The sequence below is a fragment of the Rhopilema esculentum genome, chromosome 11 (assembly GCF_057945365.1).
Source record: "Rhopilema esculentum isolate cy_ngs chromosome 11, ASM5794536v1, whole genome shotgun sequence".
Taxonomy (NCBI): Eukaryota; Metazoa; Cnidaria; class Scyphozoa; order Rhizostomeae; family Rhizostomatidae; genus Rhopilema; species Rhopilema esculentum.
Window position 1 is genome coordinate 3,154,841 of NC_142825.1, and position 14,830 is coordinate 3,169,670.

Below are 14,830 nucleotides of genomic sequence, written 5' to 3' on the forward strand. Positions count from 1 at the left end.
CCAACAAAATTGACTTTCCATGGGGTTAGGTTATTTGCAGTGGCGACTAGTGCGGAAATTCATGGCTCCATTTAGGGGGCGGTAGGATTGGCACAGACTTAACAAAAAATCAAGGGTTCGCTCCCTTATGCATCCTATGAAAACCCCTTTAGATCTGTGGCAAATTTCCAAATAATAGCAAATCTTATTTGGGTAGGGGTGACAGGCTGTTACCTTCCAACTTCCCCTTTTGTTCATTTGATCTTTTTTATCATTGTTCCTTACTTTGTTTTATTTACGACTTCTGTATAATGTTCCAGCATTCCCAGAACCACGAAGGTACTCAACAATTTGTTTAGCTCCAACATACATACGTGGTCTAGATTTGGAGCTGAACTGAGCCACGACCAAGGGGAGGGAGTTGCACTCAAGTATTTTTTGGTCATAAGCCCAGTTGAGTCAACGAACTGTCGAAGTTTCTGAGATTGGATTTTGTTTCCTAATGAACTTTTTTATGACAAGATGACATAATTCAATTTCTTCAAGTGATGTTAAAATCCTTCAAATTTGTATTGGTGTTTTCAACTGGTCTTATTGAAACATGTGAATCTATTTACTATAAATACCTTGTTGTGACAGGAAAGTGTCCAAAACTAGGTTCTTGAGAGGAATTTAACTATATGCACTCTCTAAAGATTTTTCTCAAACATCATTCTTTCAAATACATGCTCTCCATCCAGATTTACGCAAATTGAGCCGTAATTTCAGTTTAGATATTTGATTTAAAAAATATTTTACTTTCTTTTGTCTTGCCTTCTAAATTATAGATGATCTTAAAGACAAAACAAAGAAATTAAGCCACTTGTTCAACTGACTTTCTTTCAATACATTGCAAAATACAAGTATTAACGGTTGGATTTGGCAACACGCTCTAATTCATCCTTCTTTTTGATTGCATATGAATTGGATTACCCCTAAAAATCAGAAAGTCAAATCAATTAATCACTTGGTTGTAACAGCCAACAAAATGGTCTAAAATTTAGGCCAAAGCCAGTAAACCAAAATGACTAATTCATCTCTTGCTTATCTCTTGACGCTTCCATGATTCCCGATTCCATCTTTGCCTCGGTCTGCACCTCTCCAGTTCTCTTCATTCCTGGTTCCAAAAGGTGACCCTGATTCAATAAGGAAGAAAAGTTATTCACAACAGTCAAAGAGAGAGGGGCATCTTTCTAAAAATGGTAATGTAAATATTATCCTATCAAATAGGCTGAACCGGGTCATTTTAGTTCTGGGGCAAAAAAGAGCCTCTTTTACTTCAAAAGTGTCGGACCAGTAAAACGATAGTATGATTTACCGAAAATAAAATGTTCTCCCTTTGGCTTAGTGCAAAGAAGCAAACAGACTCCAGGGGACTCACTCAGGCTTTTTACATACAAGGACTTCCATCTGCAATTATCGAAATTCACCCAAAAGTATCGAGAAAAAAAATTGCAGACTCAAAATTATCAGCTAAAATGTGCTGATAAGACCCAAAAGTATAAAAAAACAGGATGTTGTAAAATAACACACAAGATCGCAAAGAATCAGATCGCAAAGAAAATTCTAACCCAAAATTACCGGATGGTCCCACCGTATATACAAATCTATAGCGACCCCTTTGGGAAACAGACATCACGAAATATTTATATCTAAAGTACTTTAAAGTATTTTTGCAATGAGAACGAGGGTGATCTAAAAATAACGAGCAGCTGAGGCATTGCTAAGCCTCGTTTCAGTATCGTCGTAAGTGACAGGAACCCGTCCCCGTCCTAGGGACTGCGATGCTACAGGGATGCTTACGATGATATGGGAACCATTTTAAGGCGGCGTCGCCGATGCCACGGCTACCTCACAAATTTGCTGTGCCCTTGTTTGGCCTCCACAGTTTTTCAAGAATTTCTATTAAAAATGTTTTCTTCCAAAGCTATTCAATTATTTTTGACTTTGTTACGGTTGCCCTTATTATTTTGCTCAATGCGATCTTTATTGCATTTATTTATCAAGCTAATGAACATCAGAATTTCTTCGCAATCAGGATCAATGCGATCTTTATTGCATTTATTTATCAAACTAAGGGCCATGACGAGCGTTTTGGCGAACATTGGTGAAATTTGGCTCTTTTCTGTAGTTACCAAGAACAACTCATTCTTGACAATCATTTAAATTCTATACTTGTTATATATTATCACGAAGATACACTTTTTGAGGTGAGGCGCCCAGGGTAAGCCCAAACCAAGATTCTCCGCATCTCATGGAGGTTGGATATAAGACATAAATGCTATCGAAAAATTTCACCAATCAACTTTACAAAGCTATTAGCCATTTATTTTTAGAAGTATAGTTCTTCTGTTGAAATTCTTATGTTCATGATGCATTATTGTTAAACAGATAAAACTCAGTGGAGTGACGGAACAAAGTTACCTTCAGCTGAGTAACAAAAGGTCCCAAACCTTTAGGGCCCCCAGCAACAATTTTGCTATTTTTCCTAGGGGACAAAGCTGCTCGTTACCCCAATAATACAACTATTTGGCAAAATGACAACAGCCTTGATAGAGCTGTACCAATGACATACTTATCTAGGAGGCGCTAAAAATCGGTGCCTTGTGGCTAATTTTGTGCCACCACGCCACTGCTTTACAAACTACTAGTTCGCAAAGTAATGGCTAGCTCCTCTCCAGATTTTTAAGGCTAGAATCGCCACTGACAGCACGTTAATTATGCAATGAACACAAAACGTTGTTCCTGGAACTCCTTTAGATCAAATTATTTACTCATTATAAAACATATCATAGCCATTAAAAATAGCCTCAATTTTCTTAAAATGCACAAGCAAATTACATTGATCACAGTTATAGAAAAAAGTCACAAAACTTTAACTTACAGGTTTCTCGAACTGAAGAAGGTGATTAATTATATACATATAAACAGGCTTGTCGCTTGACCTTCCGGACTAGGGGGGTGGAGGGTCATCAATGGAAAAATTAACCGACAAAGACATAGATTGAGAAGAATGTAAGTAATATTTCACCTATAATAGCTGATTTTACTGACAAACTAAGGGTTTTGTAGACAAACTGAAGATTTACCAATGAATTCATGAAGAATTGGGGGGGGGGGGAGTTACACCCAACTACACCCCCCCGCGCTAGCTACGCCATTGCATATAAATGTATATATGATTCTGTTTTTTGTATATATGAAGTGTCATTTTTTCTGTAACTGCGTTGACTGCAAATAATTGCAAATATTTTCTGCTGGCTCCTATAACTGATATTTTAGATAACAGCAACCAATTCAAGGTTTTACCTCTCCATCTCTGATGTCTTTCAGTGTGTAGCTGATAACACTGATCCCCATGTTTACCAGGTCTGATGAAGCCACCTATATTCATTATAATTTGTATATATATAACTAGAATTTTATTCGAATGGATACAAAACATATTATAGCAAATTAGAAATGTGCTAAACACAGAAAATAATTAGATTAATCTGATTGTAACATATTCAAGAGCAACTAAAATTGCTTCCAGAGGTGGGAAAGTAGCTTTTGATAAAATGATGAAGTTTAATAATATGAATTTAATTGTTATGTTTTAAATACTCTTTTGCTGAATTTGTTTAAAGAAGTTCATCTTACAAGCACTTTTTGTTAAGCAAATATTAAGCAAAACAAAGCATATAGATTATTCTTATACCTAGCAACCTTGCGATTAAAACCATACCTCAAAAACTGATTTGGAAAACTTCTTTCTGTCTTGATAAATTTCCTATTAAGGATTGAAAAGTCTTGTAATTTTTTTGCAAAACAAATATAGATAATAGAATATAATTATACAATTAATTATATACATCTCAAAGGTAAAACTGTACACTCAAAGTTTGTGTATTGTTATTTGTTTCTGCCTAATATCAGAAGGTAGTTTTAGGACACTGAAGAGTCCTTATGATTGTCGTGCAATGGGACCACACCTCATAAATCTTATGTAATTTGCATTTACTGTCTGTTATTATAAGTGTGTTTATGTGATTTGTAGTCATTGTATGTAATTATTTGTAATGTAGTTGTATGATGATCTTGTATGTAGAGGAATCTTATAATTCAAAAACTTAAAAATGAAACTGAAACTGATGTTTCCTGATGATCATATTCAGCACCAGGCCCGTCGCTATAAGGGAGCATGTAGGGTGTACCCCCCCCCCCTTGAAAAAAAATTCCATTGCAAAAACGAGGAGTTTTGGCTATCTAGAGGTGCTTAGTCGGCGAATTTCCAAACTTGTCGCAAATATCGATGGCTCAACCACTTCTGTCGGCAAACGGGACTTGGAAACCCCCCTTGAGCGCAATCGCAAGCGATGGGCCTGTTCAGCACATTAAGCAGGAGACTCTCTACACCAGTTTTAGAGAGGTTACTTGTAGAGAAATAAACACTGTGACAAACAGCCTTGAGCAGGTCTGAGCAAGAAGCCTTGATAGTGCCATGAAAAGTGGTTCATATGACTATGTACCAACCAACCTCAACTGTCATTGTTCCAATAATAGCACTTTGGTGACCTTCCTGGAACACAACAAGGAAAAAAGCTCGATTATATCAACATCCTTTTACCGAAAACTTTTACGAAAACTATTGTACATATATATTCTTGAAAATATTACATGTCTTCAAAGAATAGCAGATCATGTTATGAACAAAACAATGTAACTGTGGCCCGGTTTGGTGCAAATCAATCAAATTGGAAACAAGGTAACTTATACACAGAATACAACATCTTTGCCAACGCAAACCTCCATAAATCGAAACTTTTTGCAATTTCAATAAGGAACTGTTAGGACACATTTTCGCTTTCTCTAAACTTCGGTATTTCATGCCGAAAGATTGCTTGATTATCCTCCATGAACCATTAGTACTTTTTAAAATAAGCTTCTGCCTTGAAGTGTATGGAGTAGCAACCTAGCCAGATCTTTACACCTAACGCAGTTTTATAGTCTCATTATCCTTCTTCTCAAAAACCACCATGTAATCCCAATCAAGTTATTCAATTTCAATTTTCCAAGTTACACAAGGAGCTAAACATCCTTAAACTGTGTGATATTTTTGAGTTTAAAATAATTTGTTCGTGCATCGTGTCCATTTCAATGAACATTTCAAAACTATTTCATTACAAACGAAAGGAGGTATGATTTTGACACAAACCAACAAACAAATTACCAAGTCTATGAGACAAACAGACATCAGAACAGACAAAGGCTCTTGCGCAACCGGCATGCTTAGCGGCAGTTGTCTTAAGAAATTGACTGTGTTGTATATTTTCATGAAGTGCGATATTAGGCCGGTCTTTTGAATTATAGTTGCAAAGCATGCCGGTTGCGCAAGAGCTTTTAACTTACAAGTGTTTCAAGTACAACTTGGCGAACTTCATCTGTACTTTTTCCAAGAAACAGCTCACATGCGGTTTTAAGCATTTCAAAATTCATACCCTGGATCTTCGCCTTGGAAATATTCAAACCAGACGTTAGTCAAAACCATTTGGCTAACTTGTAATAGTGTAATAGATTTATAAAGGAAACTATATTTTTTCTAACATTCGATAGTTGATGTTTTGGCGTTGATGGTGTTTTGGGGAAATATAACATATTTATAGCATTTCAACGTCTCCATCACTCCACAGTAAAGCTAAACGTTCATGAGTCTCACGCCAATTCAGTTGGACTTTGCAACTATGCCAAAATTTGCTGAGGCAGCCAAATTTATTTTGCCTAGAAATTTTGACATTCCTTGCCTGTGGCGTTAGGGTCTCCTTACAAGTGTTGCAGCAAAAGGATGTTTAATACAAGGGTGTTAATGGTATTAGAAAAATATCAATGATAGTTTCTAAGATATATTTATAAATGCAATCAAAAAAGTATCTAGGGATGCAATATGCCAAACATATACTTATTCCATCCTAAAATGGTTGGTTACTCATGATAGGTTTTGAAGGAATAAAGTAAAAAAATACTAATAAAACTTTTATATACATACTTCGGCAATTGCAGTGACAGTTATGGGTATACCTCGTACTGTACGGACTTTGACTGACTCAACATTTAGAGTCATCACATTCAGATCCATTCTGTATGAAGAAAAATAAAATTATTATCCTGATACAGAAATTACTTCTGAAAATTTTCATTGATTGGTCAACGTGTGAATCTTATCTCATTCATAACCATAAATAAGTAATCAATAAATAGTCTTAGGGTAATGAGAAGAGTAAATTTCAAAACAAAGGTAACACAATAAAATTCACCACCATGTTTAGCAAGAAACTTGATTGGGATTATATCAAACCTGTTTGAATAACAATCCAGCAAGAACCCAGAAGCACCCCAGTAACAGCCAAGTAACAAGCGGAACAACCCGTCTTTCGTGTAGTGTTTTGTACAGTTTGAAGTTTGAGCTTAATGATGTCTGGCATGAGGATGGCTCGGGGGCATCAATTATTATTAACAAAATGAATGTCCATTTAGAAATGAAAGTATGACTTATCTGTTATATTGAAATTTTAGGGAAAAAGAAAAACAACATTTGTTTGATAATTCTGTTGTGATTTGAAAATGTTGTTTGCCTTTTGGAATTATAAATATAGTCTTAATCATGTTTACAGAACTATAGATCACTTTTTTCAGATATGTACGGAATTAGGGGTCCAAATTGCGAATCAAAATGGCATGTTCCCGTTCAAAACTAGGCTTAGTTACCCCCAGAGGCCCATGACAAGTGGCCAATAAGACGGTTGCTCGAACTACAGACCACTATCGGTTCTCCGTTTCTTGTCTAGAGAATTCGAAATACTGGTTTATAACCAGGTTTATGAGTTCTTGGACTAAATCAAACAACCTTTTTCAAAACATTCTGGCTTCAGGTATGTATAATCTGTATTTACATTTATTTATTGAAGAGTACTGATGATAAATATGTGCATATGGACGGCGGGAAATGCACCACAATGGTATTTGTCGAACTCAAGAAAGCTTTGATACCGTTAATCATCAGATTTTACTTGCAAAACAAAAGAAATCCGCAGAACAAAAGATGATCAAGAGCATTCCTGTTTTAAGTTCTATCCGCAAAAAAACTTTTGCAAGGTAAACGGCACATCCTTGAGTCTACAGTAAATGGACATGGAGTGCCACAGGGCTCATGTCTTGGCCCATCATGTCAAGTTTTTGTCTTTTAAAATCTTAAGTATCCAAAAGTCCAATTTTATGATAGCCTTGATTGGGATCAGAACACAAAATTATTATACAGTAAAATGCTTTTTGAAATATGCCAAAATTTCTTACCTAAGTAAACTTCTATCAAAATGTGATCGTGGGATCGTAGAGACAATTCCGCTACTGCTGTTCAGTATGGGGACGCTGCGGAGAAGCCAGATTGCCAACCTTAGAAAATTGCGAAATTGAGCTGCAAGAATTGTCTGGTATCGTGTGAACATGGCCTTAGAAACGACAAAAACTACCCAGGACAAAAGATTTTACGCAACAGAGCTACGTTATGACTTCAGTGCCATTTTCAAAACTACTCAGTAACAAATACCATACCTTTGAACTCTTTGGATTTTCGGCCACACAAAAACTCTTCCTCCTACGATATGTAGTGGCCTAGAACGACACGCACCTGAAAAACACATTATAATGGTTGTAGTAAATGATAAAACTGGTGTGTCAACACATTTGAACGTTCTAGCTCTTCTTGGAAAAAGTAGATTGAGCTCCTTCATTCCTAATTTCGAAAAGATCACATCTTTATAGAAATCGGTGTCATAAAAATGGAAAGAATCTTACAAATTCCATATGAATCACATTTCAATACTTATAATTACGTAATGCTAAAATTACCTTTTTTGAAACAAACCCCCTCCACCCCATAATCACGCTCCGTCACGTTTGTTCACAAGACTCCATTGCGCTATACGTCACGCTGAGCACAAACATGGCCCCCTCTTTCCAATAAAAAACGAAATTTCAGGTTATTAAAAGGGATAAGAGAAGATGTAACGAAAGTTCATTCCTCTTTTATATGTTTTATCAACTACAGCAAGTACCAGGAGAGTGGCGGGAAAATCAAGTTTTTAGGAGCACACCATTTTGATGCTGGTTGTTGTTGTTGTTCATTTATTTTAATTCGATATAAGAAACAATAGCTAACAATATATACATTGGGAGAAAGGGGGACGGAAGTAGTTGTATTCCGGAAAGCAAATGAAAAATAGAACAGCCTTGCAAAGTGTGGGGTGTTCCAAGTAATTTTGGCAGTGATTGTGGAAACATTACTTGAAGTTTTATTGGATTTGCCACCATAAAATTGAATCAAACCATTTCCATTTTTATGAAAACCAATTTCCAATTTGGCAATCATCGATTCAATACCTCGAGGTAGCACATTGATACTATATTATCATCATCAAAATTCAGATCTCAGAGGGCTCTATTGCTTAAAATATGTTGAAAAGCAAAAGACCTAATATGGATCATTGTGGAACACCTTATTTAATATCGAGCCAGCTGCTAAATCTGTAGGCGTTTACAATCAAACGTAACGATTTAGCTTCGGTAGGCGTTTACAATCAAAACACAAAAATGTAAACACCAGCATACAATTTGTTTTTGTTTTGCAGATAGGTTTGAAGAATCAGGTTTAAAAATTCAGCTCAAACTCTAGGACTTAAATACATTGCAAAAACCCCTTTTCAAATACCTATGTGCTCAGTATCAGGCACAATTCATTCAGACCATCTCCTGTTCTATTAGGCCAGGAATTTTGACGTAGGGTATCAACTCTTCATTGCGTATTGAAGAAATGCATTGCATGGTCAAATAGCTAATCTAAAAATAACAAAACCGTAATAAATCACTGCTTCGATTAAAATTGTAAACTAACCTGACACAACCATTGCTTCATTTGGACCACAACTTTCAAAACACATTTTCTGACTCGGTGAAAACTACGAGCTGTTGAAAAATCTTAGCTTTTGTTAAAGGCCCTGTTCATTGGTTTAACGAGACAGAGGATAGATATTCAATTTCATTGAATTTTCAATTGGTATCAAAGGAGGTCTCTTAATTGCTGATTATGTTCTTTGTTTACTTCAATTTACTCTTCATATTTGACCAGAGTGATTTCTGTGATCACGGGGGCTGGTTACAGATCCAAGCAGAGATCCAAGTGTCTGTTGTTCGAGCCCCTGACACCAGTGGCGGCACCAAGGGGGTATCAAGGGGGGGGGGGGGGTAATTACACCCCCATTTCCTTCAAAATATGGTCTACATATTTCTTCTGAAAACGGATTAAAAAGCGCTAGGTAGGAGTAGGTCAAATTTCCTAAAATTAGCACTGGAACGAGGCAAAATTACCCGCCGCCACTGCCTGACATGACGAAACTTTCAGAATGGAGAGGGGCCCTCATACCCACAAGAAACGGACACACCGAAATAATGCCCCCAAAATGTCCCTCGTGGGTTTCTGGCTAGTGAGTACTACCCTGGTTACCAGGGCCTCAAAAGCCGATAGACCGATGCAATGGCGACAAATCAAATAGTTGTGGAGACTGGCACAACACTCAACTAGCCTGTGTTCTAGATAAGGTTCTTGACCCCTAACCTGAAAATAGGTGTCTGGAGAACAGGCTTTATCAAGGAGCACCAACCACTGATCTTTTAGCACCCACAACCACTCCCTATCTGGGCTCGAGGCTGCTACCCTAGTCGAAGTAGCCACTTCATTATCTCCTCTTTTCCCTTTCGAATTTTAGATTTCATTTACATACCTTGGTGGCTCAGTTTTTACCTTCTGTCTCAACAAACTTTTCACACAAAAATAAGAACTGGGGGTTTTGGTTGGGGCAGTTGCCTTCAAACTTCCATCATTTCAATGTTTGGTGAGTTGTTTCTTTTCATCATGGCTGCTGGCTGTTTTTTTTGTCACAACTTCTAGATAATGCTCCAGCATTCCTTGAACCCAAAGGATGCTTTAAAAATTGTGTTACCCCAACATTAATTTGTGGCCTAATTAATCTTGAAACTGAATTGGACCACAAGCAAGGAGAGGTTGTTGCACTTAAGGCATACAGACTGTCAAAGTTTAAACGACTGGACCATGATTTTGAATCAGCTTTCTTAATGACAAAATGACATAATTCCGTTACTTAAACTGATGTTATAATGTTTCAAATTTGGATTGGTTTTTAAATTAGATTTCTTTAAACAAGACTTTTTTTGGAGGAATTTAACTATATGCAGCCTCCAAAGACTTGCTCTCCGTTCATGTTGACCCCAATGCTGCCTCTTCAGAATGAGAGTGCATTCACACAGGGGGAGCCTTAATTTCAGTTTTGATATTTGATTTAAAAAATATTTTACTTGTCTTGCCTTATAAATTAAAGATGATCTAAGACAAAACAAAGAAAGGAAACCACTTGTTCAACTGACTTTCTTTCAATACATTGCTAAATACAAGTATTAACGGTTGGATTTGGCAACACGCTCTAATTCATCCTTCTTTTTGATTGCATATGAATTGGATGACCCCTAAAAATCAGAAAGTATTATCAATTAATTACTGGGTGGTAACAGCCAACACAATTGTCAAAAATTCAAAACAAAGCCAGTTATTAAACATGCAAATTTTGTATGCTGTAATAGTTTATAAATTTCATTTATTTCATGTCATAGTCATGTCTTTCATGTCTAGGTGGCAACTCCTAGTTTCAGGCTTAGATTACTAGGCAATTGCGAATTATATACAATAAATAAATATATGTATGTAAACATACACAGAGCAAATTCACTTTTGATACATAAACATAATCCATGAAAATTTTGGTAGCAAAATACAAAGAACTTTATTTATTGACTTACAAACATTTTCTTTTTATCTCAAATTTATATAATGGAAAAGGACCATTAACGAGTTATAAAACTGGCCTCAATGTAAAAAAGGCCAGTTAAAAACCACAGTTGTTTCATGCTTACCTTGGATGCATTGATGAGCTCATCAGCAAGGCATTCAGCAATAGTTTTGATGTTCCTGAAAGCAGCCTCACGTGCCCCTGTGCAAAGAAGCCAGATAGCCTGGTTGACCCGTCTTAAGGGAGCAACATCAACTGCCTGACGTCTAACTGTCCCAGCACGACCAATACGAGTTGAGTCTTCACGAGGTCCACTGTTAATAATAGCATCAACCAAAACCTGGACTGGATTTTCTCCTGTGAGCAGGTGGATGATTTCAAAAGCGTGCTTCACTATCCTGACAGTCATGAGCTTCTTTCCATTGTTTCTTCCATGCATCATCATTGAATTAGTTAGTCTTTCAACTATTGGACACTAGGCAACAGAAATTTTTTTTGAGCAAATAAATAGCATGGCTAATAGCCAAAATAAAACTTTGTAGGCATATTTAGGAATTTATTTTTGGAGATAGAATATTTTTCTGACTGCAACCTGATCGCTTACGGAAACAGCATCTAAACAAAGTTATTACAACTCGAAATGTGATGTGAGACATAGCCTTACCATTTCTTAATTCAATAACCCAACAACCTAGAAATAACCTATAACCTTATAAGATTTAAATTTTTTTCAAGAACCTGACTGTATTTAAAAAACAATAATTGTTTTCAATGTTTCCAAAAACCAATGAATGGATACAGAAAAAACTGATACACATCTTTTATAAGAAACTTGTTATAAGATATTTGTGCCTGACAATCAGATATACTCAAGCAACTCAGTACTTGAAGCAAAGAAATGAGATTCTTAAGAATAAATTAAGAACAATTTAATTTTGAAAAAAACTTGGAAATTCCAAATTTTTTAAAAATATATACATCAGCATGATTAGCTTATTGCAGGCCTGGCCATTTGAGGAGAGCCATAGCTCTTGCTCCTCTCTAGACCTCCTCAAATTCTGGAAGGGAGCTACAGATTTCTCTTCTAAGTTGCTCTCTCTTCTTGAAATCAATTTGATTCTTACAAACTTTCAAATAGTTCACTTGGAATTTACTAGGAGAGCTGACTGCTCCCCTGGTAAAATCTTATGGCAAGGCCTGCTTATTGGCATACAATTTTAGAAAAAGAGAACAAAACAAGCTTCATTTATCTAACTTCAGGTTTAGAACAAAAGTTAATCTCGTAACAGAAATGTCACAAGCATTTGAAAGCATTAGAAACATTGATAATTCTCACTGTTTCCAGCTACCAAAACCCTCCAAAAAAATTCAGTTGGGAAATTTCTTGCTTGATAAATTAAATATAGGACCCCAACATGAAAATTAATGGTGTCATAATTAATAAAATCCTAAGAAATAATGAATATTGAAATTCCCTAAAGTGCCAAGAAAAATGTTTATAATATGATAAAAGCAGACTAAAAACAAACACAGTGTAATTGGAACTAGTTTATAAATAAGCTTACTTGTGCTTTCCTGAATCTTTTTACAGCATATCTTCCAGAAGTATGTGGCAAAAAAGTGGAATTCTTATCTTTGACAGCAATGTAATCCTAGAAGTATAAAGTACCATGTGACTGTAAGTCAAAGAATAAAAGTGCAAAATCAATAACAATGAATACTCCTTTTTGCAAATTAAGGTATCCCCTATCGAAATTTTAGAAAGTCTATAAGAAACATTAACAAGAATGGGAACAGTTTCTTTATTTGGTGGGTGGCACCAGGGTCCAAAAATCTGTAGTGACCATTTTTTACTGGTAACCACCTTAAAAATGATAGATATACAGGAACAAAGCAATACGACGACGAAAATACAATGTCACGAAATAAATTTACAAAATAAATTAAATTTAAGAGTATACTAATATTTCGCCCTGGCATACAGGGCTTCATCAGAGTAAAAGACCTTTATTTACTCTGATGAAGCCCTGTATGCCAGGGCAAAATATTAGTATACTCTTAAATTTAATTTATTTTGAAAATTTATTTCGTGACATTGGATTCTTGTCGTCGTATTGCTTTGTTCCTGTATATCTTTCATTTTAAAATCTCATTGCAAGATTCACAGAATCCGGCGGACAGCCTATCCTGCGGTTCTTCCTTCTCACACTTAAAAATGATAGCTATGTCATTTAAACCTTATAGTTCTTATTTGATAATAAACAAAATCTTCTAGACCTGAGTCTCTCAGTTAGTTTATCAACACAGATGGTCACTCAGTATATTACTGCCCTCCATGTTGAGTACAATAACAGGAACAAACATATAAGAATATTAGACAATAACACCACAACTGTAAACATTTTTTTACATTATCCTCCCTTATATCATCTTTATACTTTCGTACCTGATTCAAATTATTCTAATGGCTTTCTTTAAATGATTAACCTATTTTGTTTAACTTACTGTCAAGCTGATATCGCTGACTTGAACATCATCAGTACTCCATTTGCCAAAAAGCCTAATTTCTGGTGCAGCAACCACTGCATACTGATCTGCTGCAGTTTCATCTGCACCCCATTCATCAGCCATTTTTCTGTCTTTTTATTAAATGAAAAATCCTAGAAATAAGATGTTATTCATCATGTACAATTAACGTGATTCATTTTAATAATCTAAAATATTACTATAAATGTTTTGTAAAAATAACAAAAAAACAAAGTTTATTGACTAAAATGCCTGAATAATGTAAATTTGATGATGACTTGCATAAAAAGCAGATTACAAATGCGAAATCTTGTAACCTTCAATGTCAAATAACTTGTAACAAGGGAAAATTATAAGGATATTGCAATGATTGTCATCTTGAAATGTCAAATTTAAAAACTTGCTCCAATGTAAAATTAGGGATTCTTTTAGACACTTATCACAAAATAGAGTGACATTTATGTACATAGAGCTTTATGTGATATTATGTGAATTCTGTCTTATTAGACGCACAAATCTGAAGACATTAATCAACGGTACAATTGGCAACGCTGGTTCTCGCTCAATCCAACTAGGCCGTTCCTTCGCATTCGCATAATATAATCAACTTCTTGATTTTATAAAAATTTCCCAATAACTAAAAATAAATGATCGGTGAGAAACCTTATTCAAGATTTAGATGATTCGCAGGAAGCATCAAAGTTTATAAAAGGGGGCATCAAATTGGACTGCACGAAACTCTGAAACTTCATGCCTTACCGAAAGATGGTGGCGGAGAAAAGAGTGCTTCTGACGAAAAGCATGGTCATCAATGTCCCGGATGGAGGTTGCGCGGCCATTTGCCTCAGTTTCACACGACCTCGCTCGCATAAACTTAGAAAAACATTGGACAAGAGGAACTTTAGATTTTTTGAAGTAATTTTTTCAATAAAACACTGGGTGAATGGCTGGCAAGAAAACTATCTGGCTGGCTTTATCATCATTCTTTTCTTCTGATACTTAATTGCATGAAGTTTGACCTAATTTTGCTTCGACAGACTGAAGTTGGTTTCTGTTGGCTGTCACTGTCATGTTTCTTTCGATTCGATGCCACAGGTTGTACAACCATTGTTGTGAGGGACGGTTCTAGTTTTCTTGATATTCAGCTCAAAAAGTTAGTCAGTGACTTCTTAGGGGCTTGGGAGCTCGAGCCCTCTCTGGGCATTGATGATTACTATGAGACTACATCAAATAGAATATATTATAGGATCCATACCGTAAAAACTCTTTTAAGCCCCCTTATCAACCAAAAATTTAAAATAAGTCCCCCTCTCTATTAAGCCCCCTCTTAAGCCCTTGATGCCAAACAAATAAAACATATGCATTGAGTGGGTTTCTTGACAGTTGTGGTAACG

At 35.9% G+C, this 14,830-nt stretch overlaps 2 protein-coding genes across 3 annotated transcripts; both read right to left on the minus strand.

Moving 5' to 3' along the window:
• Positions 1–841: 841 nt before the first annotated feature.
• On the minus strand, positions 842–10,325 carry LOC135693932 (flotillin-1). 2 transcript variants are annotated; one of them, XM_065212518.2, is made up of 8 exons: positions 8,945–10,325; positions 7,606–7,681; positions 6,044–6,134; positions 5,410–5,511; positions 4,538–4,579; positions 3,746–3,790; positions 3,328–3,402; positions 842–1,154 (listed from the first exon to the last, which is right to left on the minus strand). In XM_065212518.2, exons 1-8 carry the CDS (start codon positions 8,988–8,990, stop codon positions 1,047–1,049), a joined length of 585 nt encoding a protein of 194 aa, XP_065068590.2. In that variant the 5' UTR covers positions 8,991–10,325; the 3' UTR covers positions 842–1,046. The 2 variants fall into 2 exon arrangements, with proteins under 2 accessions (XP_065068590.2, XP_065068589.2); XM_065212517.2 differs by having other exon boundaries at positions 7,606–10,325.
• A 153-nt stretch (positions 10,326–10,478) lies between these two features.
• Positions 10,479–13,595, minus strand: LOC135693933 (small ribosomal subunit protein uS7). The gene is made up of 4 exons (XM_065212522.2): positions 13,416–13,595; positions 12,476–12,562; positions 11,035–11,385; positions 10,479–10,590 (listed from the first exon to the last, which is right to left on the minus strand). Exons 1-4 carry the CDS (start codon positions 13,539–13,541, stop codon positions 10,522–10,524), a joined length of 633 nt encoding a protein of 210 aa, XP_065068594.2. The 5' UTR covers positions 13,542–13,595; the 3' UTR covers positions 10,479–10,521.
• Between the last annotated feature and the right edge of the window lie 1,235 nt (positions 13,596–14,830).

What these genes read in the sequence shown, in the direction of transcription:
- LOC135693932 (XM_065212517.2), bottom strand. Translation starts at nt 7,784, where the DNA reads ATGAAGGAGCTCAATCTACTTTTTCCAAGAAGAGCTAGAACGTTCAAA. An exon ending in TTTCCAAATCAGTTTTTGAG is followed by an intron (nt 3,403 to 3,745) that starts GTATGGTTTTAA and finishes TAATGAATATAG; the next exon opens with GTGGCTTCATCAGACCTGGT. An exon ending in AAGACATCAGAGATGGAGAG is followed by an intron (nt 1,155 to 3,327) that starts GTAAAACCTTGA and finishes TTATTGAATCAG; the next exon opens with GGTCACCTTTTGGAACCAGG.
- LOC135693933 (XM_065212522.2), bottom strand. Translation starts at nt 13,541, where the DNA reads ATGGCTGATGAATGGGGTGCAGATGAAACTGCAGCAGATCAGTATGCA. An exon ending in AAAGATTCAGGAAAGCACAA is followed by an intron (nt 11,386 to 12,475) that starts GTAAGCTTATTT and finishes TCTGTTGCCTAG; the next exon opens with TGTCCAATAGTTGAAAGACT. An exon ending in AGCTCATCAATGCATCCAAG is followed by an intron (nt 10,591 to 11,034) that starts GTAAGCATGAAA and finishes TCTGATTTTTAG; the next exon opens with GGGTCATCCAATTCATATGC.